The sequence below is a fragment of the Macaca fascicularis genome, chromosome 4 (assembly GCF_037993035.2).
Source record: "Macaca fascicularis isolate 582-1 chromosome 4, T2T-MFA8v1.1".
NCBI lineage: Eukaryota > Metazoa > Chordata > Mammalia > Primates > Cercopithecidae > Macaca > Macaca fascicularis.
In genome coordinates, this window is record NC_088378.1 from 29207207 (window position 1) to 29234800 (window position 27594).

Here is a 27594-nt window from a genome sequence, read left to right on the forward strand (position 1 = left end):
AAGGAAGGTTTAGGATTAATTGAAAACTCCCATTTGGCAGGTAGATGATGAACTGAGATAATGGTTAAGTGACTAGTTATAAAGTTTAACCCAGTAGAAGTTTCCAAAGTCTCTCTGTGAACTGTGTTGTTAGCTATTTATGAAAATCATGGTAGACAAAACATTGAAAATAAAACTGTGAGGCCACAGAACACCTTCTGGTTAGAAATACTTGAACTTTATCTGGGGTTATTTTGTGTGTATGTTTTCATGCCAAGGCAAAATCTCCACATTCCTAATAGATGGGGTTGTTTTCCTACTAACCATATATCCAGTAGCAGACTTTACCCTCTTTCTTCTTTTTGATACAGATCATTTACACATACATATGTGTGTTGCTTCTGAAAAGATCATGCACCTTGCTTCCTGCAGATTGGGTATCCATGGATACTGCAAAGAGTTTCCAAAGAAACGCTGCCTAGAATTTTCAGCATGCCAGCCTCAAAGGCCTTCAAATGGAAAGTGACATTTGAATTAAAGGGACAAGCATCATTGCTCCACACAAAATATGTGGCAGGTTTGTGGAAATCGTATTCCTTTTTGCACTATTCAATGTAAGAGCAGATGAGGTAGATTATTTGTCCTATAAAAGGGAGAAGAGAGGAAGAAATTGGGTTGATATATTCCCTACCTAAGGCTCAATGACCCCAGTTCCTATTTATATTTCTCATCTGATGATACATGCTCTTACAATCAAAGTCTCAAGATTTATAAGTCAGGGAGAAATATACAGAGGAATACAAGTTGCATTTTTATATGCCCAAGTTTATATCTCTAAATGACAAAAAGTACTGGGAAGAGGGGAAGAGCCTATTTATTAGTAGGTTTACAAGCCTATGATTAGGAGTCTGAAGCAGTCTGCAGTGAAATTCAAAATCTGGCTCAAGAGAGTGAATCTGAATAAGGCAGCAATTTCATCCGGGGAGAGAATACATTACTAGTACATTTTCTTTTCTGGATTCTTATCACTAAATCAGCTGAAGAATCTGTTCTTAAAAGCAATCATAATGAAATTTTCTGTTGTTCAATGAATCTGGCCTTCGGGGATATTGGTAATTAAGTCAGAATAAGATGATTTTAAATCTCCAATAAATACTCCAAAGTTTTAGGTGTTTAATATTTATTTATTTAGTTCATAAACAGGCACTGCCCCCTCAAGTCTTCATCCATGGCACTTTCATAACCGCTTCCTGTTCTGTGGCTTTAGTGCCCAAGTTATATCACATTTCTTGCTGAAGTCCAGACAACTGAAAACAAACAGACTCACATCTAGGGAAATCAACAGACCAACAATGGCAAAACACAATACAATGAAATGGAAAAATAATGTTTTTTACAGGAGTGCAGCAATTTAGAGAGTGTCTCAAGAGTGTGGCTCACTGGCAGCTGCAGCTATGTTAGCGTTTCTTTCTGCCTCAAGTTCAGAAACAAGCTGGACTATCTCAGGGTGATTGAATTTTCCTGCAAAGCAAAAGAACAGCAAAAAATACATTCCCATATTGACAAGAGAGTACATTCATTTCCCCAGCTTGATCCCAGGGTTCACTGGGGGCTCTAGTCTGTGATCTGACCCATGCTTCACTCCAAAGCAGAAGGAGATTGCAGGTCCTGGGAAGGGGCCGAAGGGGACCACTTGGCATTTACGCTCTGTCACCCCAGGTGCAACTGAGAATAAGGATGAGACTCAGGCAAGGAATCATCAATTAGGCAGAGCTAGGGGAAACTTCACCAGGCTCCTGAGTGCCTCTACCAGGAACTATGGGAAAACTCAGGTGTGAGAGCTCAGAAAGCTGACGACAATCTCTGCCCATCCCAAACCTGCAATTAAGTAAGGAGAATGAAGCACCTATATGTGAAAAGACAAGGAGGAAGATCAGAGGGGCTAGGCCGGCTCAGGATGTAAACAAGGATGCTGGTGTCTCTCTTGTAAACACCTCTACACTTCAATTGGCTGATCTGTACTGTCATCCCTGCTCCTCAGACCTCCCCAGATTTCTGCTTTGGTAGCAACCAAGCTCTAAGCTATCGTAGGTCCATGACAGCTAGCATGGGGGACTGTTCACCCCAACATCTCTTCTCTCACAGTCTGTTCTTGCCTGTGTCTGTTGTTGCTTACTGTTCATTCCACATTAAACTCTATTCCATTTATTTCCTATCCTCAACCTCTTACCCGAATGTTTCCTTCCCTTTCTTTTTAGATGCTCCACGTGAAAGGGTCAGATAAGGGTACTAACAGTGGGTTTCCCTAATGTTAACATTGGTCACTACACCGAGTAAGCCAAACTAAAACGGACTCTTGTTGAAAATGGTGTTGAGTACCTGCTGTGGAATCATAGAAGTCTTGCAGACTTCCAGGTTTGTGTTCAAGGTCTTCATATTCAGATGCTTGAAGAATCATCTCACATTGGTCTAGCTGCTTCACAAATTTGGCTTCTGCACTAGATTGGGTCTCGTACTCCTAAGTAAAGGGACAATTAAAGCAGCATGATTAGCACTGCATAATAGGGTATCCCGGGAAAATTCTGACTCTGGCACCAGAAATCAGAGTGACAGCTACAAGTACATTCTGTATCGGCCCCATTTCTCTACTGTTTAGAAATCCTTCAGAGACGCTTCTCCTGTAATTTCACAGCCTAACACCAGGACTCTATACAAGAAAGATATGCTCTCCATTCTAAGTATTCTACCAGAATCCGTGGAAGTCTCATATATTCATCTTACGTACTTCCAAGATCTTTTCTTCCTGTTTAATACCTGTCTTCATTTTCAGATCATTATTCTTTAATCTACCTAAGTAGTTTAGATATTTTTAACTTCAAGCTGATGTTTCATCTTATGCCTCTCAAACTTGTATTTCCCTCTCCATTTCATGTCAGGTTTCCTTGTCATTTGTAAGTGAATTTCTAGCTTTATCATTTACTTTTGGTTACCACTTCACCTGGGAATCTCTCTGCTTACTTTCCACATAGGGTAGATTTAATTAAGTTTCTATGGGTTAAGACTATTGAGGACACAGCCAAGATCTGAGGTTTACATGCACTGGTGTGTGCATGTGTTGCAGCGGGAGGGTGGTGAATGTGGTGGGTGGGAGCAGTTTTTTTTACCTTTCTCTTCCCACTGGTCCCTCCCTCTGCAGTGCAGACTTCCAACAAGAAGCTCCAGGAGGTCTGCTTCTTATAGAATGATGCTTGCCACCCAACTGCAAGTCCCAATTAATACTATATAGATTCATTCTTCTATTAAGACCAAAGTGCTCCCAAATGGTTTCCCTGCCAAGTTCTTGTTTGTAATTCTACCCCAGATGTGTTCAGATAATAAACCTGTCATGGTTTCTTGGCAGGGTGATGTGATATGAATCACTTAAAGGTTTCTTAGTTTTTATTACATGCTTATTCTTATAGAGGCAGCTACTTGGATTTGATAAAGCTGAGAACTGTACAGGGGAATCATTTAAATATGGAACCAAACACACTTTGCTTTATCTCAAAGGCACTTAAAAATAATTTCATTTTATTTGTTTATTCACATTCACAGTTATATGTTTATGTTTAATAAATTCAAGTTCATGATTTCACAAAAGGAAATGGAATACTCCAGGCATAGCAGTCTAGAATTTATTTTTTTCTGTTGAAAGTTGAAAGTGAGAAAAATATTTAAAGACCATTAGGAAATACAATACATCTTATAACAAGTTCTTGTGAACTTACAGATTTCTTTTAAAAGAAATATAAATTATTGAAATTTTCTCTCAAAAAATAATGATATAGGCATTCTCCAATAAAAAGGCAAAGCACACAATATAATACTACAGACAGAACTCTAGGGGTGAGAAAAAAGATTGGCATTTGGAGAAATTATTGCAAGTAGCTCTTAATGTCAGGAAGAGTTGGGTTCAGATTTGCATTTCAGAAAGGTCACTAACTACAGGTGGATAATATCTAGATTGGAAACAGAGAGATCAGATTCTAAGACTGTAGCACTAGCAGAGATGTTATAGGAATCTGGTGTAAGATAGTAACAGTGAAAATGGAAAGAAGTGGTAGGATTTAAGAAATATTAAGGATAAAGAAGTGAACTAAAATATAAAAGTAAACGAGAAGGAAAACTGAAAATGACTGCCTAGTTTCTGGTTTGAGTAACTAGGTTCATGATAAAAGGGTCAGCAAAAGAGAAGAAACAGACAAAAACTGACACAGCAAAGAAATAGCAAAACCCAATCAAAAACTGGGGGACATGACATTCCAATCAAGTCCAAATATATGCAAGTAGAGACAACCACCTCCAGCCATAAGCCCTGCATGACATCAGCATGGGAGTAAGAGGATTAATGTCTGATGGACCTGAGAATAGGAGAATCTCAAAAGGGCCAAAAGGTTTTCTCTAGAAACCTCACATTTTAAGAACAGTAGTTGACACTGGGAGGGATCTTGCCCACTCCAATAGTGGATGAGCGCAAGGAGCTTACATCAAAGACAGCCCAGCCCTAGTGAATTTTCCAATCTGACCTGCTGGGGCTCCTTTCCAGGAGAGGGCCCACATGAGGAGAAACTGCTGGGAAGAAAATCAAAATTGAGTGGGATACAAATAACACTGATGAAAAAAAGACCCAGATAAAAAAGGGGAAGGGGAACAAAGCCAGGAGAACATCTCTAAAAGCAAGCCACCACATTTTTTTTAATGCTACATTTAAAAAAACACAACAACAACAACAAAAGCAGAAGCAGCTCTGAAGTTAAAAATGCAACTTGTTCTCACCACAAAATATAGTATGTGAGGTAATGCATATGTTAATTAGCTTGATTAGCCATTCCATATTTATATATTTCAAAATATCATGTTGTGAACCATAAATATAAACAATTTTTGTCAATTTAAAAATAAATAAAAATGAAAAAACAAAGAAAAAGAGCAACCTGAACCAAATTTCCCTTCAAAGTTCAGTAAAACTAACTGCCAATCAAAATAAGCAACAGAAAGGCAGAAAGGTCATATCCTATATAGCTATCCCATAAGATAAAAAGAATAAGCAGCAAAATAACATCTCACAGCCAATTTGTGTCAAAAAGACATATCAAAAAGATACTACATTTGGCCGGGCGCGGTGGCTCAAGCCTGTAATCCCAGCACTTTGGGAGGCCGAGACCGGCGGATCACGAGGTCAGGAGATTGAGACCATCTGGCTAACACGGTGAAACCCCTTCTCTACTAAAAAAAAATACAAAAAACTAGCCGGGCGAGGTGGTGGGCGCCTGTAGTCCCAGCTACTCGGGAGGCTGAGGCAGGAGAATGGCGTGAACCCGGGAGGCGGAGCTTGCAGTGAGCTGAGATCCGGCCACTGCACTCCAGCCTGGGCGACAGAGCGAGACTCCGTCTCAAAAAAAAAAAAAGATACTACATTTTTAAAAGAGAACTTGAATCTGTATTTCAGAAACAGATAAAAGACATTAAGAAAATGATACAAGACGAGATTCCCCGGGCAAGATGGCCGAATAGAAATAGCTCTGGTCTGCAGCTCCCAGCAAGACCAAAGCAGAAGGTGGGTGATGTTCTGCATTTCCAACTAGGGTACGCAGCTCATCTCATTGGGACTGGTTAGACAGTGGGTACAGCCCATGGAGGGCGAGGCGAAGCAGGATGAGGCTTCACCTCTCCCAGGAAATGCAAGGAGTCAGGGAACTCCCTCCCCTAGCCAAGGGAAGCTGTGAGGGGCTGTGCTGTGAGGAATGGTGCATTCTGGCCCAGATACTATGCTTTTCCCACAGTCTTTGCAACCCACAGACCAGGAGATTCCCGCAGGTACCTACACTACAAGGGCCCTGGGTTTCAAGCACAAATCTGGGCAGCTGTTTGGGCAGACAGTGAGCGAGCTGCAGGAGTTTTTTTTTCCATACCCCAGTGGTACCTGGAATGCCAGCGAGACACAACTGCTCACTCCCTTATAAAGGGGGCTGAAGTCAGGGAGCCAAGTGGTCTTGCACAGTGCATCCCACCTCCACAGAGCCCAGCAAGCTAAGATCCACTGGCTTGAAATTCTCGCTGCCAGCACAGTGGCGTGAAGTCAATGTGGGACGCTCGAGCTTGGTGCGGGTAGGGGCATCCACCATTACTGAGGCTTGAGTGTAAACAAAGCTGCTGGAAGTTGTAACTGGGTGGAGTCCACCATAGCGCTGCAAACCCGCTGTAGCAAGAGTACCTCCCAAATTCCTCCTCTCTGGGCAGGGCCTCTGAAAGAAAGGCCACAGCCCTAGTCAGGGGCTTATAGATAAAACTCCCATCTCCTTGGGACAGAGCACGTGGGGGAAGGGGCGGCTGTGGGTGCAGCTTCAACAGACTTCAGTGTTCCTGCCTGCTGGCTCTGAAGGCAGTAGTGGATCTCCTAGCACAGTCTCAAGCTCTGCTAACGGAAAGACTCTCTCCTCAAGTGGGTCCCTGACCTCCGTGCTTCCTGACTGGGAGATACCTCCCAGCAGGGGTCGACAGACACCATATACAGGAGAGCTCCAGCTGGCATCTAGGGGGTGCCCCTCTGGGACGAAGCTTCCAGAGGAAGGAACAGGCAGCAATCTTTGCTGTTCTGCAGCCTCTGCTGGTGATACCCAGGCAAACTGGGTCTGGAGTGGACTCTCAGCAAACTCCAGCAGACCTGCAGAAGAGGGGCCTGTTAGAAGGAAAACTAACAAACAGAAAGGAGTAGCATCAACATCAACAGAAAGGACAACCACAAAAAACTCCATCCAAACTCCAACCAACAGCAAAGACCAAAGGTAGATAAATCCATAAAGACGAGGAAAAAACAGCACAAAAAGGCAGAAAATTAAAAAAAATCAGAATGCCCCTTCTCCTACAAAGGATCACAATTCCTCACCAGCAAGGGAACAAAATTGGAGGGAGAATGAGTTTGACAAATTGACAGAAGTAGGATTCAGAAGGTGGGTAACAACAAACTCCTCCGAGCTAAAGAAGCATGTTCTAATCCAATGCAAGGAAGCTAAGAACCTTGACAAAAAGTTACAGGAATTGCTAACTAGAATAAACAGCTTAGAAAAGAGCATAAATGATCTGATGGAGTTGAAAAACACAGCATGAGAACTTCGTGAAGCATACACAAGTATCAACAGCCAAATCAATCAAGGGGAAGCAACCATATCAGAGTTTGAAGATCAATTTAATGAAATAAAGCGTGAAGACAAGATTAGAGAAAAAAGAATGAAAAAGAATGAACAAATCCTCCAAGAAATATGGGACTATGTGAAAAGACCAAATGTTTGATTGGTGTACCTGAAAGTGACGAGGAGAATGGAACCAAGTTGGAAAACACACTTCAAGATATTATCCAGGAGAACTTCCCCAACCAAGCCAGACAGGCCAACATTCAAATTCAGGAAATACAGAGAACACCACAACAATACTCCTCAAGAAAAGCAACCCCAAGACACATAATTGTCAGATTCACCAAAGTTGAAATGGAGGAAAAAATGTTAAGGGCAGCCAGAGAGAAAGGTCGGGTTAGCCACAAAGGGAAGCCCATCAGACTAACAGCAGATCCTCTGCAGAAATCCTACAAGTCAGAAGAGAGTCGGGGCCAATACTCAACATTCTTTAAAAAAAAGGGCCAGGCATAGTGGCTTATGCCTGTAATCCCAGCATTTTGGGAGGCCCGGGTGGGCAGATCATCTGAGGTCAGCAGTTCAAGATGAGCCTGGCCAACATGGTGAAACCCCATCTCTATTAAAAATACAAAAATTAGCCAGGCGGGGTGGTGAGCACCTGTAATCTCAGTTACTCGGGAGGCTGAGGCAGGAGAATTGTTGGAACCCGGGAGGCAGAGATTGCAGTGAGCCGAGATTGTGTCATTGTACTCCAGCCCGGGCTGATAAGAGCAAGATTCCATCTCAAAAAAAAAAAAGGAAAAAGAAAAGAATTTTCAACCCATAGTTGCATATCCAGTCAAACTAAGCTTCATAAGTGAAGGAGAAATAAAATCCTTTACATAGAAGCAAATGCTGAGGGATTCTGTCACCACCAGGCCTGCCTTGCAAGAGTTCCTGAAGGAAGCACTAAATATGCAAAGGGAAAACCAGTACCAGCCACTGCAAAAACAAACCAAAATGCAAAGACCATCGACACTATGAAGAAACTGCATCAACTAGTGGGCAAAATAACCAGCTAGCATCATAATGACATGATCAAATTCACACATAACAATAACAACCTTAAATGTAAATGTGCTAAATGCCCCAATTAAAAGGCACAGACTGGCACAATGGATAAAGAGTCAAGACCCATTGGTGTGCTATATTCAGGAGACCCATCTCACGTGCAAAGACACACATAGGCTCAAAATAAAGGGATGGAGGAAGATTTACCAAGCAAATGGAAAGAAAAAAAAGCAGGGGTTGCAATCCTAGTCTCTGATAAAACAGAATTTAAGCCAACAAATATAAAAAAAGACAAAGAAGGGCATTACATAATGGTAAAGGGATGAATGCAACAAGAACAGCTAACTATCCTAAATATAGGCTTCATCTTTGGGATGCAAGGCTGGTTCAACGTATGCAAATCAATAAACATAATCCATCACATAAACAGAACCAATGACAAAAATCACATGATTATCTCAGCAGATACAGAAAAGGTCTTTGATAAAATTCAACACCCCTTCATGCTAAAAACTCCCAATAAACTAGGTATCGATGGAACATATCTCAAAATAACAAGAGCTATTTATGACAAACCCACAGCCAATATTATACTGAATGGGCGAAAGCTGGAAGAATTCCCTTTGAAAACTGGCACAAGATAAGGATGCCCTCTCTCACCACTCCTATTCAACATAGTATTAGAAGTTCTGGCCAGGGCAATCAGGCAAGAGAAAGAAATAAAGGGTATTCAAATAGGAAGAGAGGAAGTCAAATTACCTCTGTTTGGAGATGACATGATTGTCTATTTAGAAAACCCCATCATCTCAGCCCCAAAACTTTTAAGGTGATAAGCAACTTTAGCAAAGTCTCAGGATACAAAATCAATGGGCAAAAATCACAAGCATTCCTATACACCAATTAATTATAGACAAACAGAGAGCCAAAACATGAGCAAATTCTCATTCACAATTGCTAGAAAGAGAATAAAATACCTAGGAATACAACTTACAAGGGATGTGAAAGACCACTTCAAGAAGAACTACAAACCACTGCTCAAGGAAATAAGAGAGGACACAAACAAATGGAAAAACATTCCATGCTCATGGATAGGAAGAATCAATATCGTGAAAATGGCTATACTGGCCAAAGTAATTTATATATTCAATGCTACTCCCATTAAGCGATCATTGACTTTCTTCACAGAATTAGAAAAAAACTACTTTCATATGGAACCAAAAAAGAGCTCATATAGCCAAGACAATCTCAAGCAAAAAGAACAAAGCTGGAGGCATCATGCTACCTGACTTCAAACTATACTATAAGGCTACAGTAACCAAAACAGCATGGTACTGGTACCAAAACAGACATTTAGACCAATGGAACAGAACAGAGGTCTCAGAAATAACAAGACACACACCTACAACCATCTGATCTTTGACAAACCTGACAAAAACAAGCAATGCAGAAAGGATTCCATATTTAATAAATGGGAAAATGGCTAGTCATATGCAGAAAACTGAAACTGGACCCCTTCCTTTCACCTTATACAAAAATTAACTCAAGATGGATTAAAGATTTCAACATAAGGCCTAAAACCATAAAAACCCTAGAAGAAAACCTAGGCAACACCATTCAGGACATAAGCATGGGCAAAGACTTCATGACTAAAGCACCAAAAGCAATTGCAACAAAAGCCAAAATTGACAAATGGGATCTAATTAAACTAAAGAGCTTCTGCATAGCAAAAGAAACCATCATCAGAGTAAACAGGCAGCCTACAGAATGGGAGAAAATTTCTGCAATCTATCCATCTGACAAAGGGCTAATATCCAGAATCCACCAGGAACTTGAACAAATTTACAAGAAAAACAAACAACCCCATCAAAAAGTGGGCAAAGGATATGAACAGACACTTTTCAAAAGAAGACATTTATGTGGCCAACTAACATATGAAAAAAAGCTCATCATCCCTGGTCATTAGAGAGATGCAAATCAAAACCACAATGAGATACCATATCATGCCCGTTAGAATGGCAATCATTAAAAGTCAGGAAACAACAGATGCTGGAGAGGATGTGGAGAAATAGGAATGCTTCTACACTGTTGGTGGGAGTGTAAATTAGTTCAACCATTGTGGAAGACAATGTGGCGAATTCTCAAGGATCTAGAAGTAGAAATACCATTTGACCCAGCCATCCCATTACTGGGAATATACCCAAAGGATTATAAATCATGCTGCTATAAAGACACATGCACACATACATTTAATGGGGCACTAGTCACAATAGCAAAGACTTGGAACCAACCCTAATGCCCATCAATGTTAGACTGGAAAAAGACAATGTGGTACATATACACCATGGAATACTATGAAGGCATAAAAAAGAATGAGTTCATATCCTTTGCAGGGACGTGGATGAAGCTGGAAACCATCATTCTCAGCAAATTAACACAGGAACAGAAAACCAACCACCATATGTTCTCACTCGTAAGTGGGAATGGAACAATAAGAACATATCAGCACAGGTAGGGGAACATCACACACTGGGGCCTGCCAGCGGGTGGGGGGCAAGGGGAGTGATAGCATTAGGAGAAATACCTAATGTAGATGATGGGTTGGTGGGTGCAGGAAACCACCATGCCACATGTATACCTAGGTAACAAACCTGCACATTCTCCACATGTATCCCAGAACTTGAAGTATTAAAAAAAAAAAAAAAGAAAATGATATAAGACATAGAAGAACAACATAAAAACAGTGAAATGTAAGATAAAAGGTTGTTTTAGAAACTAAGCAATAAGAAACACAAGGGTAATTAAATATGATAAATAATGCCTTAAGAGAAATAGAAATGGAAAAGGAGGATAAGTTTAAAAGTTGAACAGAAATGAAGATGATATAAAGGGTTTGAAATAAGGTGACAAATAGTGAAGACAGGCAAAGAAGAACCAACATACAGATACAGAAGAGTCCCAGAAAAAAGAAAAGCAAAGCAAAAGGAAAACTATACCTCAAGAAACCCTTAAAATTAAATTTTTTATAAAAAATTTCAAAGTATATATTGAAAATGCATGCTAAATACCTAAGGATATTAACCCAGAATGAGCAACATGAAGATACATTCTAATAAAATTACCAGACTTAAAAGAAAAAAAATCCTTTGGACACCTATGTAAAAAGAGTATCTGGCATTTAAGGAAAATAAAATTATGATCAGACTTCGACAGCTTCTCCATATTGTCAGAAGTTCAGTCAACTGGAGATACAGTTGCCTTAACAAGTACTCTTTTAAAAATGTCTCTCCCCATCTGTCCCTCAAAGTACAGGTGAGGCTTGATGTAGAGCAGTATAAGGATCCCGGGACCTTAAATCTTCAATCTGTTACTTCTACTTTGATATAAATAATCTGATTTAAGATATTCAAGAAAAGAAACTGGGAGCAAAGATTTTACATGCAGTGAAACTGACTTTCAAGTATAAAGAACACAGAGAAACTATTAATAACATGCAAGAAGAAGGAATACTGTTCTGTGAGCCTTTCATGAGGAATCTACTAGGCAACGAGTCTCAGAAAACCAAAGCTGTTGAGAAATTGACATAAGGACTGGTGCTGAACATAACTATATGGTTACCTGTAGAAGTAAAACTAAATGCAGTTAAAAAGGAAAAGGTTATAGTGTGTAATAGTGAAATGTTTTAACAATGTAGATATAGTACAACTATTTAAAAAAATAGGGTGACTCAGGGATAGTATAGGCAAAACCATTTTAAAAATTGTTTTCAGTAATCAGAATTAATGATGGTGGTATATACAACTGTCATTCTGAGACTGGTTCATGTGTAAAGAAGGATAAAGCAAATGAGTATGTATAAAACATTCTAATGCTAGCATCCTCTCTGTACTATATAGCCAGAATTCCTGTTGTGGAAAAAAGGATATGTACCATAATAGAGAAGTGGTTAAGTAAAACCTCTGTAGTACTGAAGTTGAATTGAAAACATCAGTATGAACTCACAAGGTATTATATGTACAATGACCATCCATAATGCTCATTATGTGGTCTTGAAATACCATTTGCTATTTTAAAATAAACAAACAAAAAGCAAAACAGGAGGTCAGGGTGGAATATGCTCAAGATGAAGCTGGAACGCCCTGCCATTTCTGCTATCGAAGAAGCATTATTTCCTATATGAACTGTAATCAGAGTAGATGAGAGTGAAGCACAAAAGTATTTCAGCTAATAAATAAAAACAAAAATAAAATATTAGAATATTACCATTCTGAAGCCCCGAAGTATTAAGGAATGTAAGCGTGAAGAAAAACTAGTCATTATGTAGTGCATGACCAAAAGAATCCAATATGCCCCCCTAGTTTTGCCAAAAGGTTCCAACCTGAGTCTGATCCAGTCTGTGGATCCAGCTGCCAATCTGTATAAAATAAGAGAACAGAGGAACACGACCTGCACCACAAGTGTGCAATTGGGAAACTATGGGAAACTCTATAGGCCAAATGGTCTGGATTCAACAGGTAAATTATAAGAAAAAGAAAGAAATGCAGGGGGAGACTGTAGATTAAAGGAAATTTAAAAGACATTAAGCTTTAAAAAAAAGTGAGCATGATTAAACTAAAATATCTAGAAATGAAGAGTTAAGTGATTAAACCTTAAAGACATTCTAGGATATCTGTGAAAATCAGGGTAGTGGTTAATTTGGGTGGGGAGGGTGTTTGGATCATGGCACAGGGAAGGGCTTCTGTGGTGAATGAAAAAGTTCTAAATCTTTACCTGAGTTGTAGAGTTAGAAGAAAGTTATCTTTCTAATAATTCATTATGCTACTCTTGGGCTTTTGCATGGTTTTGAGTTTTTTATTTCTCGATAAAAGGCTTTAAAAATAATATAAATGGCAGAAGAGAACACGTACGGGCGTGAAGCTGTTGAGTCGAGGTTCCTGTGGATGATTAGGTGGAGCTGTTCGGGAGGCTGCTGGATTTACGTGTCTGGGGTTTAGGAGGAAGGTTTTTCAGTAGAATCTATGGAGCAATCAGCACATGATTGCTGAGGCACAGGAGGGGTGTGGAGAGAAAAGAAGGCTAAGGACATGGCCCCAAGAGGAAGCCACAGGTTCTGAAGGTGTAGGTTGAAGGAGGGGAACATTTGAAAAAAGAAACAGCCAGAAAGGCACAGAGAAAACCAGGAGAGGACAATCTCACGACCTGAGGGATGAGGCTTTCAGCAGGGGAGTGGCAACACCTCAGGCTGCCACAGTGTCAGGCAGCACACAGGCAGAGCGGGGTTGCTGTGACCTTAGCGAGAGCAGCGCCTGGTGGGCCTGTCAGTCACAGCATGGTGGCCGTGAGGAAGCAGAAGCGGGAAGTGCAGGCAACTCCTCACCTGTTTAGTTGTGAAGAGAAGTAGGGAAATGTGGCATTCAGGGAAAATTATTCCGAAACAGGGTTGTGTGAACATATTCGCAAGTCTTCTAAAAAGCTGGAAAGCTTCCTATCTGACAGCGTCTATGTTCTTAAAGAAGGAAGGGGCAAGAATACTTGCTATAAATTCAGGGGAGAAGTGGCAAGGTAGATGCTTGAAGAGAGGGCTGAACAGCTGATGTGGGGCAGAGACAGGGGAGGCAGAGAGAGGAGCAGGGAGGTGACCTGAGGCCCACTGATGGGGTGCTAGCAGCCCTGAGGCTCTGCAGAGCCTGGTGGCCAGGGCAGCTGTGACCCCAGTCCCCAGGCACAGAGACTCTGAATCAGTGTTTCGCAGCCTTCTGGTAGGACAGGAGAGGACATGTGACCAAATGACTCAGATTGGGGTTTCGAAGAAACAGAGGGGCAAGGAGTCCAAGCAGGCTGGAGATTCAAATTCTAGGTCCTGAAAATGGAGGACTAAATAGGCAGAGGAAAGGAAAACAGTGAGATTAACATTTCCTCTCCTTCCTGGGGAAAATGTTGGCCCTGAGTGAAGTGCTGATCTCTTGAAAGTTTATCTTTTGCATCTTCCCCTCTCCAACCTCCTAGCAACTCTCCCTCCAGGGTCCTGGGGTCCTCATGCTGCTCTACATCAACCCCACTTGTACTTTGAAGAATGAATTGGGGGGAGACATTTTTAAAAGGATACTTGTTAACTTAACTGTATCTACAATTGACTGAACTTCTGACAATGTGGAGAGAAAACTTGGGGTTGGAAACAATCCAAGGACGGTGGGGAGTGCTAGGCATTTCACATGCAGGAGAGGCTCCCCTCATGCCTTGGGGCTGAAAAGGACATTTCTTTAAGGCAAAATGCAAGTGCAGTAGACATCTTTCTGTGATACTTTCAGAAAAAAAAATGTTTTTTCTTGGCTTGGTGAAATGTGATTTCACCTTCTATGATAAAAGATAAATTATCATCAAGGATGTTTAATGGCTGCAAATAGATGTGATCCTCTGGGCTGAGAAACATTTTAAAGTGATAAATAGTTGTAATTAGCATTTCTAAAACCAATCAACTGTCATTTTCTATGTTAGTTACATGCTATTCTAAGCTCAATGGGTACAGAATGACCCTACTTTCTTAAACCAAAAACCTTGATACATGGACTGGAGACAGAGAAAAATAGAGCTTACTATGTGCCAGGCAGTATCCTCATTGCTTTATGTATATTAATTACTTTAATTCCTATAACCCTATAATTATTGCCTCATATATTGCCAATTATATCCTCATTTTACAGACGAGGAAATTAAGGCATAGAGATTAAGTAAATTGCTCAAGATCTCACAGCTAGTAAACAGGGGAGTCACTATTTGAACCTTGGAAGTCTGAAGCTTATGTACTAACAACAGACATGAAGTATCAAATGCATAAATTATTACAGAAACTTGTACTGTGTTGAATACTATGTTGAAAAATGTATGTACACCTACAGCCTATAAAAGTGACCTGTGAATGTGACCTTATTTGGAAACAGGGTCTCGATAGAAGTGATCAAGTTAAGATGTGGTCTTACTGGATGAGAGTGGACCCTTATTCAATAGAGGGAAATTTGGACATGGGTTCTGACATAGGGCCAATACCATGTAACTACAGGGAAGAGACTGCAGTGATGTGTCTGCAAGACAAGGACTGAGATAACCAAAAGCTACAAAAAGGCAAGGAAGAATCCTCCTTTTGCTTTTGGAGAGAAATCTTTATCAGGCTTCATTAATTCAACCAATGACATTTATAAGATAGTAAAATTGTTACCTGTTTAGGGGTTATCAAGTGTTTTAATTCTCTGTGTTTTATATTTATTCAAATTCAAAGCCGTTCTAAATAGCTTTTGTAGCATTTATCTTTGGAAGACACTACAGTAAATTTTGCAGTAGTTTTTCACCAGTTGTTGATAGCTAAGAAAATATTTTGATAGATAACTGCTACCATGTTTACAATAATTAGGCACAAAGGTACAAATTATTGTAGAAGTTTTCAAATTATTAATACAAGAGTGTTTCCCCCTTAGGCGACAATACATGAGGTGCTATTGTTTTTTCTTTTATGTATGAGATGCAACCTAACTCCACTCCATTATTTCCCAACATATAAGGAATGTTCTGAAAGTTCATTTGAAAGTATATACTTTGAGATGAGGCACACTTTTCTAAAGAAACCCTGCTATACCTAGTAGTAACAGGTACCATCTGAGCCAGGTTCCAAGTTAGATACCACACATACTTTGCCAGGTTTAATTTTCATGATTATTCAATGAGATAGGTATTGAAGGCCTACAATCTCTCATCTTAAACCCTGGGGCTAGAGCTTTCAGATTTCAGCATTTTCTTTTTTTGAAAAATAATACGGTACATGCGGTATATACTAAGTCACGCCTCTAATGAGGTCTGGGACAGCACTCAGTTGCTGGATGAAGATTTCTGCATCAAAGAATACTAATTTTCATGCCAAGAGAGATGGATGAGGACTCTAAATAGCCTCACGTTGGTTCAGGTAAGATTTGCTGTCTAATGAGTTCAGGTCAGGTCAAATTTCCTAAAAACTGGTTCTCTGAGCTTTTCAAATTTCATGACTGGGGATAAGGGTGTGGGAACCTGTATGACTCTCATTTTCTAGCGGAGAAAATGAGGTTAAATAGAGTCAAGTAACTCACACATGCGTGTGTAAATAGGAGTTGGAATTCAAACTCAGGTCTCTGGCTGCAAGGCTCTGGTCTCTGCATCACACCTGAATGCCTTACAATGGCTATTTCATCCCATCATCAACCCGAACCACAGAAAATGGCAGTGCCATACAGAATCTGAGCGTTACACGGCATTTCTAGGAGAGGGAGTTGTACAGGGTTTCAACCCTGGGCACTTCCTCTCTCACTCCTAAGACAAGGGACGACCTGACCCCAACACATGAGGCAGTAAGACAGGAAATTCTGCCAGTTTTGGCAGAGGCAAAGTGGAAGGGGCCTGAGTGTAGAAAGGGAAGGTGGAAGATCAAGCTCTAAGACAGGAGGATGAATATGGACTTTGAAGAAAATGTGAAAAGTAAGAGTGGGAGGGAAGGCTATTCACAAATAAGAGGAGGCTTAGGGCTCAAGCAAGGAAGGGCCAGTGTGGACTGGCTGGAAGAGAGAAACTGTAATTGGAAATGGGAATTTTTTTTTCCCCTTCACAAATGAAAGACAACAGCAGAAGAGGGAAGCAGTGGGAAAAAAGAGCTGAACCTGCCCTTTCCTTCCAGCCCAACCTCCCTTCACTGTCAGCAGCACTGGGAAGGGAGTGAGCACTGGTAGAGCCCTGTTCCATGCCACGCATCTCTGTGGCACTTTACCTTGACCTCATCCAACCCTAACAACCCTCCAGGGTCTTACAGATGAGCAACAGACTCAGCGAGGGAAACGTGCCGAGGTCACAGAACTTCAAAGTGGAGAGGTGGGATTCAATCCCAGCTCTGAACTATCCCCAAGTCCATGTTCTCTTCAAGGACCAAAAATGGGTGGGTGTGGGCAAAGCAGCAAGAAATCCAAGGCTGTGAGTCAAGTGCCAGGAGTTGGGGTGGCGAGGGAAATGGGGAACTTAGAGAGATACAAAATTTCTATCCATCAGGAGAAATTTCTGCAGCAGCTGGGAAGTGACAAACAGACACAAACCAGACAGTAATAAGTTAGAGACCCCTTGTTAAGATCATCTAAGTCAACTACAGCATCAGGGAGCCATATAAATTCAGTTAGAAATTAAAAACAGTAATGCATTATATATACTTACTTCCCAAAGTTCATAGAGCTCCTTTCTGAGGTCCTCTGGTAGTAGTTGGGTTATCTGCTTCATAGCTTCCTGAAATATCAAACCATTACTTTAATTATATTGACATTTATCAAAGTTAACAACTACTCTGCAAAAGACAAATGGGTTCGGATTCTTACAAACAACTCCCACAGGGGCAGCAGAGTAAACTGGCCTATATTGGACAATATTTATAGCTTGTAAGGAAGGCAGGCAGTTGTATACCTTAAAAAAATAAGTGTAATCTTCATATGGGCTTTGCTTAGCACCTATTTTGTGGTCTACAACACAACAGACACAGAAAAGGACAATGAAGAGGTCATGAGACAATTACAAAAATATCAGAGGTGTTCCAAGGATTTTACATCTGTGGATAAATCACAACATACCCACATACATTTCAATCATAAGCATATGAGAGTTCAAAACAAACCTGAGTGGGGAGAATGGGAAAGGAGTACTGAATTACGAAGCTCAAAGAGATTTTTTGTATATTCATTTTCTATTGTTAATATGTTTTTATTGCAAGATGTAAAGTACAACACAAATGAGCAATTATTGCCATTAACATAAATGAAGTTACATGATAGAATTTTGTAGGCTCACAGACTCACAGGCTGAAAAGGGATATTAAACAGCAATTAGCTAAACCATCCATGTAGTATCTGAACCCTTCAATAGCATCATGGAACACTTCTATTCTCTTTCCAAAAATGTATGCAGTGGGAGGAAGCCTAGTACCTCAAGAGGCTGCCCCATGGCTTTCGGCAGTACTGGCAGAAATTACTTTCTTACATCAAGCTGAAAATTTTCCCTGTAGTTCTTCTACCACACCTAACCCATCCCTCCTGCTTTCCTCTCTCACCCACAAACACAATGTCAAACAGGTGGACAGTGACCCCACTGGGCTGGACTATCTGTGGCCACAGTGACTGGTCCAAGAGATAACCTTATAATTCAAACCAGGCCACTCAGGGGCCATTTGCATTTGTCAAGCAGAGGCTAGGAGAGAAGCCATATTCCCCACCACAAGGAGAAGCGTGAGAGTTAGCCAAAACCTAATGAAAAGCATAGACGAAATAAGAGAGTAGAGGTTGTCCTGTACTTCTAGGCTTTCTGTACTTTGTAGTCCCAAAGATTTCAGGAGCTACCCTTATCCTCCACTCTCCTCCTTTATTTATGAGTTACTCTAGTATCCTTCCTTTATTTCTGAATTACTCGAGTATTCTCAAATGGCTTCAAATTCCTTCACCACCTTCATTCCATACCTTTTAATCAGGCTCAGTCCTTCTAACCACAGAGGCTAGGCTCTTTGAATGGAATATGGCTATAAAAACCATTTTTGGCAATATAAAGGTCTTACATAAAATAAAATAGTGACTTGCAGGAAAGCAATGAAAACAAAATTGGACATTTGTGTGTATATTTATTTATTACTGGGAGAAAAAAATGTTACAGAATACAACCACTTCCAGAGCAAACCACATTTGCCAATGTCAACAATCCCCTCTTATAAATAACATCACCATCTTGAATGGCTTATTGAGTTATAGAGTGGTAGCATCACACTACCCTTAGTATGAAAAAATTTAGTGTTATGTTGTACATGCATTCTTTCTTGTTTCTTTTTCATAAATTTCAGCCAAGAATACTTGAGAAAATACTTTATATTTTCACAAATCAACTGTGTCTTTATAGATTGCTTTTCTCTACATAATTCCAGAAACACAAGTTTGCCAACTACTTCCAGTTGAAAAGAAAGAACTAAATCATATGTACATACAGGTATATGAAAATCTCAACTTTAGAATGCAAATATGAAAGTCCTGCTCTGACAAGAGGCTATTTTATTCTCTTTAAAACGACACACCCAGAACTGCATACAGTGATTTATGTATGATCTGACCAAGGTGGAAGAAAATGGAATCATCACCTTCCTCATGGTAGATACTATATTCCTTTAAGAGCAGTGTAAGACTGATTTGGCTTTTTGGTGATGATGTCCAATTACTAAGTTATTAATAGGCTTCTTGTTGTTTAAAATCACCATATTCTTTAAAAAACAAAACAGCAACTATGTTGTTGCTCTCTTCCTGAAACTGAACTATGATTTTCTGAATCTAGGCTGATTGGTATTTGTTATCACACAATCAGAACTGCATTTTTACAACCTTGTAGAGAGTTAATATTCTTTGTTTGGCAGCATATACCAGAATCAAGCCCACCTTTTTAATTGAACCCTCTGAAATCAACATGGCTCAGGTCCAGGGCACATAGCTAAGTATGCCAGTCTTTTCCCTTCCTGGCAAGCGATGAGCCCTGCCACTTCCACTTCTATACTGAGTTTCACCTTGTTGTTCAGACATAGATTTAGAGTGACAGCTTCCCTAGCCTCTTCCTCTGTTAGCAAAATATGTCAAAAATCTGCCTAAAGCGCTGAGCTGAATGAAGCTTTCGGCAAATATTTTGTGTCAGTTTTGTGACAAGTATCTGGAAGGTATTATTCATCATTCAGACACTGATGAGGCTGAAAAGTGTAGCAGTCAACTGAAGACCAGATCCAGACTGGGTTTCAAACCCGGCTCGCCATTTATTAATACTAATTGTGGAACCCTGAGCAAGTCATTTGACCTCTTTGTCCTTCAGGTTTCTCATCTACACAATGGGGTCAAATAATGGTACCTACCTAAGAGGATCATAAGGATTAAGCAGTTAATACACATAAAGTGCTTATTATGTGCCAATACTAAGCACTTTATAAATCTGGCACATAATAAGCACTCTATACATGTTTGCTATGTTTTTCATTTTCTCCTTCTTGTCATGCTTACTCTATAATAAAGTTCCATTCTCGCTGTAATCTCCCAGTTCTTTAGCAACTTTAACCCTCCCAGACACATGCATACCACGACTCTGCCTTCTGTTTCAATAAGGTTTTCCCTTTGCAAAGGAATATGACCTGCCACTGCTGTATTCCAGCTTCAAGCTCCACCTCACTAGATCACGGTGATCCTTATCAGACATCATTTATCAACTTGAATTATAATATCAAGTGTATGTTAATATGTTTAGGAATGAGGCCAGACTACAAGTATTGCTTTTGGCCCCCTTTCTAAATTTGCTTCTTCTATGCCCTCATTCTCCCTTTCATCTTCATACCCACTTTTCTCCAAAACAATCAGCCCTCCAGGTTTATCAAGTACAGTTGGTCCTCCATATCTGCGGGTTTTGCATTAATGGATTCAACCAACCATAGATTTAAAAAAAAAAATGAAAAAAAAATGATACAAATAAAAAACAATACAGTGTTACCAACTATTTACATAGCATTTGCATTGTATTAGGTATCATAAGTAAAACAGAGATGACAAAGTATATGGGAGGATATGTGCAGGTAATATACAAATATGACACCATTTTATCTTGAGCATCTGCAGATTTGGTTATCTATGGGGGTCCTGGAACCAATACTCCATACATACTGAGGGACCACTGTATTTTTTCTCCCTCCTACTTCAGTTCAGAGGCTCAATGATCTAGCCAGCAAGGGCAAATGAGGTTTCCTGGTTCTCATTAGGCAGATTCCACCAGGAGCCAAGAAATCCTCATTTAATTATCTTAATGCATGGTTCAGACATCCAAATCTTGTTCATAAACACCATCTGCATAAAGAATTGTTCACCTCCCTCATTTTCTTCTCTCTTCCCAAATCCTGACTAGCAGCAGGAAGAGGCAATAGAACATCAGTGCTCTCCAAACCTTTGGTTTCTTGTCCAAGACCTTGTGATTCTTTAAGATGTTTCCCCATTGCCTTCTGCTTATGACATTGATTCCCCTGTGAATCAGCAGGAGTGGGCAGCAGTCAGGAGGTTTAATGAGGCTGGAAAGGTTTTTCATCAAAGCCAGGAAATAGCATCCTGGAAGGCAGCAGTACCCTCTCTGATTGCTCAGGTCCCCTCTGTGCCTGTCCATGGGGTGTCACCAGCCAGGACTCAGCTCTGGTAGGAACAGTCGTAGATCTTCCTCATTTCCAGTTGTTGGAGATGGTTCACACTGACTGGTTCTTCTCCAGAAGGTTTTGACTTGCTCCTCTGTGGAGTGAATCTCAAATTCACTGTGTGCTTCCAGAGGGAAGTCTGTCTTTTTTTTCTGGGCCCCATTTCTCCTTGCCTTCTCTTCACTTTAAGGACTTCGATGACTCACTGGTACTTTAGAATATGATTTCTCATCCACAATGTCCAGACTTACCCTTGAATAAAACTATCCTGCAATGAGCTGTATAATTGAGGAATTTTTTCCCTTCCTTTCCCTGTGTTATACTTCATTACTCACCATCCTCTGCTTCAGGTACCAATTCCTTTCTGCAACTCAGAATCTCGAACTAATTGGTTTCTCTTTATATTAATTCGGCCAGTCAACAGAACAGTTCTTTATTCATAGCAGTGCAGATTCATATAGAGAAACATTTCCTTAGACTCCTCCCTTTTTCCTGTCTTGGTCAGCCTGTATCTTGGACCTAAACTTTGGCAGGATGAACACATTCCTTATACGATTCCCCTTGTGCCTATACTTTTGGGTAGGTTGGAACTCTTAAACTGGGACCCTCATTCCTTGTGGCCCTTCTTACCTTTGGAGGGCAAAAATCCTGCTGGCTACTGAGCCCCTGTTAGTCTATAGGTGTATTCAAAATACAGATCAAAATGGAGTTTCTTATGTCTTCCTTTTCTACATAGACACAGTAACAGTCTGATCTCTCTTTCCTTTCCCCACAAGCTCCAGTCTCCCCAGCTCTGAGAATAGACATTTAAGCCTACTTGCCCTGTTAAACCATCTCACTAAAGACTCCTACTACTCAGCAGTTTAGGACCAACCTCTTAGGCCTCCAAAAAAAGTAGCTAGCAATAACTCTTGAATTGAAAACCAACCATTCAGCATTCAAAAAAGGCTTCCTTCATTTTCCAACTTCTGCTTCAAACACATCTTCCTCGTTTGCCCTGGGCTCTGGGTTTAGAGTCCAAATTGATGGTAATTTAATACATTATTGATGTTATTCATTTCTTTCTAATACAAATATTTGATTTTTCTTTACCTTCAACCCCTAAGTTAAAGGAGTAACTTAAAATTTACTAAATAATAATTATAATAATGATTCAATTTGTGATTTATAGAACTTCTCTCCAAAGAACTTAGTTAGCATGGAGAATTTCCTACAACCTCATTTAAATTCCAGCTATTTCTACTATTCTAATGAAAGTTATACTATCTACAGCTACATATTAGGGAGAACTGAAACCAACACAATTTTCTGTCCCTGTGTTAAACAAAGCTGGGAGCAGACATAAACCCCTCTTATTGTGTTAAGGATGAGACAAGTGATAGGGTTTGGATGTTTGTCCCCTCCAAATCTCATGCTGAAATGTGACCTCCAGTGTTAGAGGTGGGGCCTAGAAGGAGGTATTGGATCATGGGGATGGATCCCTCATGAATGGTTTAACGCCATCCCCTTCATAACGAGTGAGTTCTTGATCAATTAGTTCAAATGAGATGTGGTTGTTTCAAAGAGGGTGACACCTCCCCACCCTCTCTCTCTTGCTCTCGCTCTTGCCATGTGATGCACCCGCTCCCCCTTTGCCTCCCATCATGATTAGAAGCTTCCTGAGGCCCTCAACAGGAGCAGATGCCTGTGCTATGCCTCCTGTACAACCTGCAGAAGTGTGAGCCAGTTAAACCTCTTTTCTTTATAAATTACTCTACTATTAAAAAGTCAAAAAAAGACTTTTTTTCCTCCACAGCTAGTGAGGCTGTGGGGAAAAGGGAATGATTGTACACTGTTGGTAGGAATGTAAATTAGTCCAGCCAGTATGGAAAGCAGTGTAGAGATTTCTCAAAGAACTTACAGCTACTATTCAATCCATCAATCCCATTACTGAGTATATACCCAAAAGAAAATAATCAGTCTACCAAAAAGACACATGTACTCATACCTTTACTGTTGCACTATTAACAACAGCAAAGACATGGAATCAACCTAGGTGCCCATCACTGGTAGACTGGTTAAAGAAAATGTGGTACATATACACCATGGAATACTATGTAGCCATGAAAAAGAATGAAATCGTGTCCTTTGCAGCACTGTGGATGGAGCTGGAGGTCACAATCTTAAGTAAATTAACACAGGAACAGAAAATCAAATACTGGATGTTCTCACTTGTAAGTGGAAGCTAAGTATTAAGCACACATACACATAATCAAGGGAACAACAGATACTGTGGACTACTAGAGGGTGGAGGGAGAGGGGGGTTAAAAAAACTACCTGTTGGCTTACTATCAGGGTGACAGGATGTGTACTCCAAACCTCAGCATCACACAATATTCCCATGTAACAAATCTACACATATATCCTGTATCTAAAATAAAAGTTGAAATTAACAAAAATAAAATAAAATAAAAATTACCTGGCCTCAGGTATTTCTTTATAAAAGCTACAAAAGAACAGATTAACACAACAAGCAAAATCCAATCTGCTGCTTACTCCAGAAAATCCCTGCTTCTGGAAGATAAGTCTGTAAACCCCTAAAACAGAGTCAACACTAACAGTTTACTCTTCAAAACTCATTACGACCTTCCTTCATATGTTTACTAATCTAAATCTATTATGTCCTAAACTGTGCAATCCCAGCTAGTTGCCTAACTTGTCAGATCCATCTTAACACTCTCCAGCCCAGGCCCTGAATCTCTAAAATTATCCTCCCCTGACCTTCCCCTTCCTAAGACACTACTAAGACTATCAAGGCAGTATTCTCCCTAACCGCAACAGGTCTCATAAACTTAGCTTTGCTTCAGCAACAGGTTTTTCTGGTGGTTTTTTGCAGAGTCAACAGTCAACACTGACCTCTTCTCGCCTATGTTTTTCTTCCTTGGGGATGTTATCTGCTGGTGCTATGTCCCCAACGATGCATTCTGCCATATCATGAACGAGGGCTAGGCGTACACATCTGATCAGGCAAGAAATGTTGAATAATTACACAGAATTATATTCACTACAAGTTCCTTCTCTATACTCTTCCAAAATTGCATAAAATATATTTTTTTCTCCACCTTAACAGAGTATTTTAATGTAGTATTTTCTAAAGTAGTTACATTCTGCCAGCCTACAACAGTTCTGATCAAAACTGTTAGTTCATATTCAATAAAATACATGTGAGTGGAGGGGAAATTGTTAGCATGAATTTTTTTTCTTAAATGGTTTGTCTCTGAAATCTCACTTTAAAAGGCTGATAAATAGGCCGGGTGTGGTGGCTGATATCTGTAATACCAGCACTTTGAGAGGCCAAGGCAGGAGGATCACCTGAGGTCAGGAGTTTGAGACCAGCCTAGCAATATGGTGAAACCCCATCTGTACTAAAAATACAAAAATTAGCCAGGTGTGGTAGCATACACCTGTAATCCCAGCTACTCAGGAGGCTGAGGCAGGAGAATTGTTTGAATCCGGGAGGCGGAGGTTGCAGTGGGCTGACATTGCACCACTGCACTCCAGCCTGGGCAACAGTGAGACTCTGTCTCAAAAAAAAAAAATTACATTTAACAACTTTCATGTTCCTGACACATGTGAATCATTCAATAAGTGGTTATGATTATTAGTGGTTAAGGAATAGTAGTTGTGATAATCGTCATCAAAACAGGAAGTCAAGTAATGAGATAAATGCCCAATCGGGCCAGAATGTTTTAGCCTCCCATACTACCGAGGCAATACAAGGCCCAACAGTGTCCTTTGAGATTTCCCTGCGTCTACTCTCTTTCTGGTCCAGTTCAAATCCCAGACTACTCCAAATTGCATCTCTATTGGACTTCACTTTCACTTTGTACTATTTGCCAAAAACCTCCTCAGCTCCATACCATCTGCTGAGTAACAGAGGACTACTCAGGCTTCCCCAGTGAACCCTTTGCTGCAGTCAAGTTGATTTATTTCTCATTTGCAAAATACTCCTTTACTTTCCTACATTCAGGGCTTTGGTTTATCTGCCCTTCTCTTTGCATGCAGTGCCTTCTCCTACCTCTCTGCCTATGTTAACCCTCTAGAGCTCAACTCAGATTGCACCTCCTCCATAAAGATCAACCAAGAACAGGTGATCTCCCCTACTCTTACAATACTTAACATTTTCGACTATAACTTATTATTTCACTTCTTATAGAAGTTATTTTGGGCCTGTGTAAGTCACTTGGGATTTATTTACTCTCTTATATGCTAGTAAACTTACTTTTGTTCTGTGCTCAAAAAGCATTTTAACACTTGTCAATTGAATGAAGGGGGAGAGGATACCTCTTTCTCAGCTGTCTTGCACATACAACTCCAAAAAGAGCCTCATGAATGTATGCTACTATCCATAAAAGGCACTAGAAAAGAGCACACGGTATACTAATACAATGCTAGAATTTTAGACATAACACACTCGCCTTCAAGGCCCCAATATCACACTTAAGTCTCCTCTGATACCCTAGGCAGGCTCTATCACTTGCCAACATAAAACCCAGATTGCAGTTTACAACAACGGAGGCAACACAACCCACATCCTAAATATGCATGGTTTGCTTCAAATAATTTTTCTTGACCTATAAACTAACCTACAAGGATTTGACACGGGTCTCAGTGGTAAAAACGGGTGCACACCCATAGACCAGAATCCCTCACGAGCATCAAAGTCCAGCTCAGCTTACCGGTCTTTGTTAAGACGGTCATCTTTGATCACCATAGCCATAACTGCCATCCGGTACATGTGATCTGACACGCTCTCCGGCCTTTGGACATTTCTGTATACCCAGCCAGTCCGTGGGACTCTCTGATAAATATGAAGAAGAAAAAAGTTTTAAAAACCAAATACTAACTATCTGCTATGCTCTTCAAGAGATGTCCAGGATATAACACACAGAAACCGGGTCATAGTTTCAGAACCTATTACAAAATGTTTTGCTAAACTAGCTAAAATGATAGACATCTGGAATCAAATGAACTTGAGAGCTCAGAGAATGAAAGGGGGAGAAGACAGAGAGAGATAAGTCACAAAGTCCATTCGTCAGATTACTCTGTTACTGATGTATAATGACGGAACATATGCAAGTTCTTTAAAAAACAAAAACAAAAACAAAACAAAAAAAACGGCATTTTTACTAACTACAAGAATTGTGGCTTTTTGCCTTCAAATAATCCTACACAAGCAGAAAACACTGTATTGAAGGCTCTGAACGTGAACGAGTGATAGGCTTCCAAATTCTGAGGCACAAGGGATAAGGGCACTTCTAATTGCTTGATGCTACCACGTGCCGGGACTCTTCCTTTTATTCACATCATAACCTCATCTTGTGAAACTGCATTTCTTCCTCAGAATTCTACATCGCTAAGGAATGTTATAACTAGTAGTCAGAGTGGCATGAAACAGATAATTTACTTTGAACTTGGGAGAGAGACGGGGAAGACGCACATGATGAAACTCATGTGTATGACATTAAATCCTGTTTGGGGGGTGGCCTTGAGAAAAGTCTTGTTTCTGGAAGTAACTGTGAGGCAGAGGTAAAGCGCTCCACTTAAAATCTGCAGAGCCGACAGATTCTATTCTTTCCACCCGTGCTCAGAAGCAGCCCCACCCTACACACACACACACACACACACACACACACACACACACACACACACACACGCACGTGGTTCTGGGGTCTTGAGCCCCGGAAAAGCTCAGTGCAGGAAGGGCGAGGCCGGCTGCTCTCTGGGAACTGGCACGGCTGCAGGGCAGAGCTCGCGGCCCCCGCGGCCCCGAGCTCTAGGCTCAGACTGCGCGCCGTCCCAGCTGGCCCGGCTGCCCCTCCGGCTTCTTCCTCTGTCCACAGTCCGCGAGGCGCGGCCACATCCCCTGGCCTGGGGCCTTTCCCGAATTCGGCGCGGCGGACCCAGCGCAGGAAGGGGAAAGGCCGCGGGCCCAGCGGGGAGCCGGAAGCTCCGCCGCCCCACAGTCCCGCCCGCTCGGCCGCAGCCTCCGGGCCTGGCGCCCGCTCACCTTGAGCTGCCCCACCAGCCGCAGAAACTGCAGTAGGGACCGAGCCCCGTGGCCCAAGAAGGTCGCAGAGGAGACCGAAGCCATGTGGCCACGGAACCTGGCTGGGCGGAGCAGGCCGC

General features: G+C 40.9%; 1 protein-coding gene across 2 annotated transcripts; it reads right to left on the reverse strand.

Annotated features, from left to right (window-relative positions):
* Nucleotides 1-1142: 1142 nt before the first annotated feature.
* Nucleotides 1143-27594, reverse strand: HDDC2 (HD domain containing 2). Of its 2 annotated transcripts, XM_005551728.4 has the most exons (6): nucleotides 27476-27594; nucleotides 26145-26266; nucleotides 24322-24424; nucleotides 17412-17480; nucleotides 2359-2497; nucleotides 1143-1500 (listed from the first exon to the last, which is right to left on the reverse strand). In XM_005551728.4, exons 1-6 carry the CDS (start codon nucleotides 27557-27559, stop codon nucleotides 1403-1405), a joined length of 615 nt encoding a protein of 204 aa, XP_005551785.3. In that variant the 5' UTR covers nucleotides 27560-27594; the 3' UTR covers nucleotides 1143-1402. The 2 variants fall into 2 exon arrangements, with proteins under 2 accessions (XP_005551785.3, XP_065399405.1); XM_065543333.2 differs by lacking the exons at nucleotides 1143-1500; nucleotides 2359-2497 and adding an exon at nucleotides 3517-6682.